The sequence below is a fragment of the Salvelinus sp. IW2-2015 genome, linkage group LG4q.2, assembly GCF_002910315.2.
Source record: "Salvelinus sp. IW2-2015 linkage group LG4q.2, ASM291031v2, whole genome shotgun sequence".
NCBI lineage: Eukaryota > Metazoa > Chordata > Actinopteri > Salmoniformes > Salmonidae > Salvelinus > Salvelinus sp. IW2-2015.
In genome coordinates this window covers 12,343,421-12,350,197 of record NC_036843.1, presented here as the reverse complement: position 1 = coordinate 12,350,197, position 6,777 = coordinate 12,343,421, and the positions used below count along the sequence as shown (strand labels likewise).

The 6,777-nt window shown below is 43.8% G+C and overlaps 1 protein-coding gene across 3 annotated transcripts in view; it reads left to right on the top strand.

Annotated features, from left to right (window-relative positions):
• LOC111963329 (transforming acidic coiled-coil-containing protein 3) overlaps positions 1–5,630 on the top strand; it is a 10,958-nt gene extending 5,328 nt beyond the window's left edge. Inside the window, exons 5-17 of one of the 3 annotated variants that reach the window (XM_070443374.1) lie at positions 2,106–2,379; positions 2,542–2,593; positions 2,679–2,880; positions 2,974–3,032; positions 3,135–3,265; positions 3,484–3,565; positions 3,647–3,808; positions 3,892–3,959; positions 4,034–4,077; positions 4,181–4,341; positions 4,870–4,976; positions 5,078–5,198; positions 5,325–5,630. In XM_070443374.1, the coding sequence (XP_070299475.1) occupies positions 2,106–2,379; positions 2,542–2,593; positions 2,679–2,880; positions 2,974–3,032; positions 3,135–3,265; positions 3,484–3,565; positions 3,647–3,808; positions 3,892–3,959; positions 4,034–4,077; positions 4,181–4,341; positions 4,870–4,976; positions 5,078–5,198; positions 5,325–5,390 (1,529 nt within the window). In that variant the 3' untranslated portion in view covers positions 5,391–5,630. Of the gene's footprint in view, positions 1–1,825; positions 2,380–2,541; positions 2,594–2,678; positions 2,881–2,973; positions 3,033–3,134; positions 3,266–3,483; positions 3,566–3,646; positions 3,809–3,891; positions 3,960–4,033; positions 4,078–4,180; positions 4,342–4,869; positions 4,977–5,077 lie in introns of those variants that run through there. The other 2 variants (XM_070443372.1, XM_070443373.1) reach the window with 2 other exon arrangements.
• The last annotated feature ends 1,147 nt before the right edge of the window (positions 5,631–6,777 follow it).

Sequence of the window (6,777 nt, the reverse complement as noted above, 5' to 3'; positions counted from 1 at the left end):
GGCAGTTTCTTGCTGAAAGGCTCTGCCACTTTCTCAGGGAGACAGCCACCTGACTGAGGTTGTGCCTTGGCATCTGGACTGGATTTCACCTTACAGACTGTAGATTCATGTCATTTTTACATTTGTACCAAATGGATTGACATTTGGGTCAAATTTATCCAAGTCAAAGTTGTTACTTGCCCTTGGGAAGAGGAATTTCATAATCAGTATTGACAATGGCTTCACTGGCGATTCCTTGGATGAGCAGGTTCTTTTTTTTCTGTAGGTACAGCCTTTTTCCATGTCGGCTTCAAAACAGGCCTTTTGCCAAACTTTTTGGGAGGAGGCTTACACTTGACCTCGCCATCATCAAAATTGAACTCAAGTTTCACTGCACCATCCTTGGAAGGGGCTGCACTGGGCTGAGTTATGATTCTTCAGCTGGCTTGCTGGTCTCTTTGGGAGCAGTTGACAATGGTGCCATAGGTTTCATCTCTGGCTGGACAGGTGCCTCTAAGACAGGCTGAACCACCTCAAGCATGGCTGCTGGTTCCATTTCCTTTACTGCAGGCTCTTCAACTTCCACCTTTCGAGGGTCATCGCATGGCCGCTTCCTTCAAGCACAGGGGAATTCTGCAATTTGGAGCCTCCCGTTTGGAAAGGGTTGACTGAATCAAGGTTGTCAAAATCAAATTCGTATGTACCTTTTGGTGGCAGAGGAGTCCCTCAGCTGTAGAGGTGTTACGCCACAGCGTCTTCAGCTGGCTTGGTAGTCTTCGGTGCAATAGGTTTCATCTCTGGCTGGACAGGTGCCTCTAGGACAGGCTGAACCACCTCAAGCATGGCTGCTGGTTCCATTTCCTTTACGGCAAGCTCTTCAACTTCCACCTTTCGAGGGTCATCGCATGCCGCCCTTCCTTCCAAGCACAGGGGAATTCTGCAATTTGGAGCCTCCCGTTTGGAAAGGGTTGACTGAATCAAGGTTGTCAAAATCAAATTCGTATGTACCTTTTGGTGGCAGAGGAGTCTCCTCAGCTGTAGAGGTGTTGGCCACAGCGTCTTCAGCTGGCTTGGAGTCTTCGGTGCAATTATTTCATCTCTGGCTGGACAGGTGTCTCTAGGACAGGCTGAACCACCTCAAGCATGGCTGCTGGTTCCATTTCCTTTACGGCAGGCTCTTCAACTTCCACCTTTTGGGGGTCATCGCATGGCCGCTTCCTTCCAAGCACAGGGGAATTTCTGCAATTTGGAGCCTCCCGTTTGGAAAGGGTTGACTGAATCAAGGTTGTCAAAATCAAATTCGTATGTACCTTTTGGTGGCAAGAGGAGTCTCCTCAGCTGTAGAGGTGTTGGCACAGCGTCTTCAGCTGGCTTGGTAGTCTTCGGTGCAATAGTTTTCATCTCTGGCTGGACAGGTGTCTCTAGGACAGGCTGAACCACCTCAAGCATGGCTGCTGGTTCCATTTCCTTTACGGCAGGCTCTTCAACTTCCACCTTTTGAGGGTCATCGCATGGCCGCTTCCTTCCAAGCACAGGGGAATTCTGCAATTTGGAGCCTCCCGTTTGGAAAGGGTTGACTGAATCAAGGTTGTCAAAATCAAATTCGTATGTACCTTTGGTGGCAGAGGAGTCTCCTCAGCTGTAGAGGTGTTGGCCACAGCGTCTTCAGCTGGCTTGGTAGTCTTCGGTGCAATAGTTTTCATCTCTGGCTGGACAGGTGTCTCTAGGACAGGCTGAACCACCTCAAGCATGGCTGCTGGTTCCATTTCCTTTACGGCAGGCTCTTCAACTTCCACCTTTTGAGGGTCATCGCATGGCCGCTTCCTTCCAACACAGGAATGTAAAGGAAATGGAACCAGCAGCCATGCTTGAGGTGGTTCAGCCTGTCTTAGAGGCACCTGTCCAGCCAGAGATGAAACCTATGGCACCATTGTCAACTGCTCCCAAAGAGACCAGCAAGCCAGCTGAAGAATCCATAACTCAGCCCAGTGCAGCCCCTTCCAAGGATGGTGCAGTGAAACTTGAGTTCAATTTTGATGATGGCGAGGTCAAGTGTAAGCCTCCTCCCAAAAAGTTTGGCAAAAGGCCTGTTTTGAAGCCGACATGGAAAAAGGCTGTACCTACAGAAAAAAAAGAACCTGCTCAATCCAAGGAATCGCCAGTGAAGCCATTGGTCAATACTGATTATGAAATTCCTCTTCCCAAGGGCAAGTACAACTTTGACTTGGATAAATTTGACCCAAATGTCAATCCATTTGGTACAAATGTAAAAATGACTGAATCTACAGTCTGTAAGGTGAAATCCAGTCCAGATGCCAAGGCACCAACCTCAGTCAGGTTGGCTGTCTCCCCTGAGAAAGTGGCAGAGCCTGTTCAGCAAGAAACTGCCCCATCACTATGGTAAGTTCATTTTAATTTTGCTGCAACTTTATTATTATCCCAATTTTTTTATTAAGTCTTGATTTATATGTAAAGCATTATCAGTTTGGTTGTGAGCATGTAGATATCACCTTATTAATGTAGCTACACCACACCATTCTCTTATGTTGGTTCTATTTTCAGTGTTTCTATTGCTGGATATGAACCTGATCGTTCTGCTGTAAAAGAAGGAATTGTAAGCTTTTTAAAACTTGTTCAAAAAATGTATATTAATTAATTGTAGTGTGACTACTTGGGTGACATCCTCTCTCCAATTGTAGGACAACATTCCACAGAATCCGAAGCTTCAGATGGACTCTTGTGAAGTTCAGGATCCTTCCTCTGGAAAAGAGCAGGAACCTCCAACTAAACCTGACCAACCTTCGCTAAGCACTCCAGAACCCTTGGAACTCTGCCAATTTGAGCAGACCCCACAGAATGGCATTTCAGAATTTAATGAGGACTTTGTTCCTGGAAACACATGTAAGTCAAATAAATTGACAAACGCATTTTAGTTGCGGTAATGTTGACTTCACCTTAGCTTTTTGACTAACTATAGTCCACCCTTCCCTCCAGTCATGGCGAGTGACTTTGACAGACAGATGGACTACCTGGAGCAGTTTGGGTCCAGCACTGTAAGTATATGCTTTGTACTTTTATAAATTGACTGTTATTACATGGATTGTTTTGCATTTTAGGCTTTGGGCTTCCTCAATTACTTTGCGTTTTATATTCAGTTTAAGGAGTCGGCACTGAGAAAACAATCACTGTACCTCAAATTTGACCCACTAATGCGGGAGAGCCCCAAGAAGTCTGGAGTCCCTGCAGGACTCAACAACCTCCCACGACCTGCTCCCTTTGCTTCACTGTATGTTACTCTCCTGGTCCTGATCACAGGCTTTTTTTTACCATCTGACTGAAAAGAAATGCCTTGTGTTCATCTTAAAATGCTCTAGTTGTAAATAAGTGTTTATTTGGCCTAGGATTGAGAGCATACTTAATCTGTAGTTTGTAACTAAAATGAGTTTGAAATGCAATGTTGAATATCAAGGTGTTTGCTCCAAGTCTGAGGGATGTTTCTTTCAGTGTGGAGACCCAGAAGACTGGAGACGAGGAGGTGAATGGACTGAAATCTGTCAACCCTAAACTGCTTCATGACCTACCACCTGTAAGTTACCTGTCCTCAAAGATCCTACTATAATGTAGTAATGTGGGAAAACTGTTAAATTGAGGTCTTCACTCCCTTTAGGTTCAAGATGTTGGTCCTCGGACTCTTGTGGGGAATTCCCCTGTGCTTGAGAATCTGGTCCCTACTTTCCCCCAACCAGCCAACCCTGACGATAACATCATAGAGGTGCTGAAATACAGTCAGCAAGACATGAATGCTGCCATTGCCAAGATCCAGAAACGAGTAGGTGTTTGTTTTCCTCAAATGTTTCACTCATCCCTTTTCAATCCAATCAGCATTAATTTATAAGGGTTTATTTTTTATAGGCAAAGGAGAATGCGGATGAATGGAAATCGAAGCATGACACGCTATCTCAGGATAATCATGAAATGGGGTAAGCATTTAAGCTCACTGATTTCTGATTTCAGACCTATAACAATTGAATGTCACTGCTTTTTGTTTTTGCAGGAAAATCATGTCAGCATTTGAAGCCACAATTGCTCAGATATTGGGTACGTTGTCATGCAATTTTGGAAAGTTATTAGAGGAATGTTTTGAAGTGTCATTTTCATGTAAAATGCATGGCTTGGTGTGACGTCATTGTGTCTCTGGCAGCTGATAAACAGAGGGAGACGGAGAAGGCCCAGGCTGACATCACTAAAGTCCTGCAGGAGAAGGAACAGTTATCACATGACCTAAATGCCATGGAGCGGTCCTTCTCAGATCTCTTCAAGAGACTAGACAAATACAAAGAGGTCATCGAGGGTTACATAAAGGTCAGCATGAAAAAGGATGTCATGCCCTATGCATTGGGCCCAGTGTTTTGCACAATCATGTAAAATGCTTGGATTTAAATGGGATACTGCAAGATTCTGGAAATTAAGCTGCTTTTCTGCCTTGCGGAGAGTCGATGAACTTGTGGATACTGCTTTATGTGTGCAGTTAAGTAAGTTGGAGGTTGTTTACTGTTCCTGTAGACCTCCAGTCATTGTGCTGACGCTAGTAACATTTAATCGCAAAACTATCTCCAACTTGCTTCTATTGCACGCAGACCTAACAGTGGTATCCAAAACTTAATCTGACTAAGTAGAAAAATGGCTTAAATGCCAGAATCCCTTTATAGCTCTTTCATTACAGGGTAATCTTTCCTTTCCACATGATTGCGCAAAACACAGGGCTCAGCTTTGGTGTAGGAAAGTAACATTGCTGTGAAGGAAGAAATTAAAAGGGTATGTGTAGGTCCAATACTTTGCTTTGCCAACATCATGACCTAGGGTTTTAAATGTGTGTGTGCCCCTATTAAGAATGAAGAGATGCTGAAGAAATGTGCTCAAGATTACCTGGCTAGGATCAAGGAGGAGGAGCAGCGCTACCAGACCCTGAAAGCTCATGCAGAGCATAAAATTAGCCTGTAAGACTCATCAAACTATACTTTGTGCAAAATAGTTACAGAATTGTTTAGTTGCTGGGCTTTGTGTAGGTTCACTGGGCTGACCTACCTCTTATTCTCAGGGCGAATGGAGAGATTGCAGAGGTGCGCTCCAAACTAAAGGATGAGGACGCTGCACTTCAGGCCCAGCTGCGCAGGGAGCAGCTAAAGGCCCAGTCACTGGRGAAGAGCCTTGACCAGAAAGTAAGTCACCCTCAATCTGAAGTAGTCCATGAGGGTGCCTTTATCAGTATTATTTGTTCAGAAAAGTGTTTTGCACTTATCATGGTTGATTTTGTTTTCCTCCTTGCTGATTTTCTGTCCCCTCAGGTAAAAGAGACTGAAGAACTCACCAACCTTTGCGATGAACTAATAGCTAAAGTCCAGAAGGGCTGAGTTCAACCATATGTCTGTCTTTGTTTTCTGGTAGTCAAGATTTTTTTACAAATCTGAGTATGTGGTGGTCCTGATGAACAAGTGTGTGAATAGTGCKTTGTAAATATGTTTTGCTGCTCTTGATTGGAGTTTAAGCGCCGTAATAGTACTTCACTAGATTTCAATTCTACTGATTCATGTTGGTTCGTTTTATCAATGTCRGTCTTTATTACTGTAATAAAATTGTTTCACTAATCAAGATCAGTTGTAGCGCCTTGCAAGTTTATTTGAAATTCGTTGTACACCAAACCTTTCGACCACAAGGAGGCGCTGTTTACCATTGAGTATTTTGTAGTGCGGTCTTGGCAAAGGTAATTTGGACTTCTCTAAGTTTCATGCATTTTATTGCAAGTTCCAATTGAGCATAGCTGTGACATTTGTACTTATTTCAGAACAGTAGCTAAAAGTGTACTTCCTCGATGTTTCTACTGGTGAGCTGTGTTAATGTCAACCATTCAGTAGCTTCCTTATCCCTCTTCTCTCTAGAGCCAAAGCTCATCCCGTTCTACAATGCGTACAAGAAAACAAATGGGGTGCCCTTATACAATGCTTTCCTTCTTCCCTGGGCAGCATAGTGTCATCACTCCCTGAGCAGGACAATGCACATCCTAAATGAAAGAAAATCCTTCCTAGATTGAAGTTGAATGTGGTAGTGAGGGAAGAAATGCTAGTCAGTTGGAGGACTATGAGAGCGCTCGTTCTGTCTGTGCCTATCTATCCAGTCATTCATTCCAGTACCACTGGCCCTGGCTGCCCTGTAGAGATGACTAGGTTTTCTAGCCAAGTCGGGAGGAAAGCTGTACTAACTTTTATAGGAGCCTCCTGATGGTCCTTTTCGAGAAAGACCGATAACTTAAGACTGGGACAATACAAGTATTGGGGTATTTTTTTTCAATGGCAAAAATGAAACGTCTTTGATCCTTAACCTGCTGTATGTAAAATATTGTGTGCTACATCTTGGAAAATAAATGACTGGATGATGATTGTTTCCAACATTAGGGCTGTTTGTTCCTAAAGAATTTAAATACGATTTGTTGGTATCATAACAAGTATCGGGACACTGGTCCCGGCTCTAGTCACTGACCTCATTCCCAGTGGCATCATGTGGGACTCTAAGCAATTTGGCAGACCAGAGGCTTTTACCAACCTCCTCGATCATTTTCAGACTTTGGGAAAGCTCTTGCATAGTGATCATTCAAACTTCTCACCAACATGGTCCTTCATACTATACATGTGATTTTATCATTGAGACATCAACCAAGCATTTCTAGTAGGGGTGCCATTAATTTCATGGAGGACCTAGTGTCTGCGTGTTTTTCTCTCTTTTTTCCAGTTAAGCCAGAAAGGT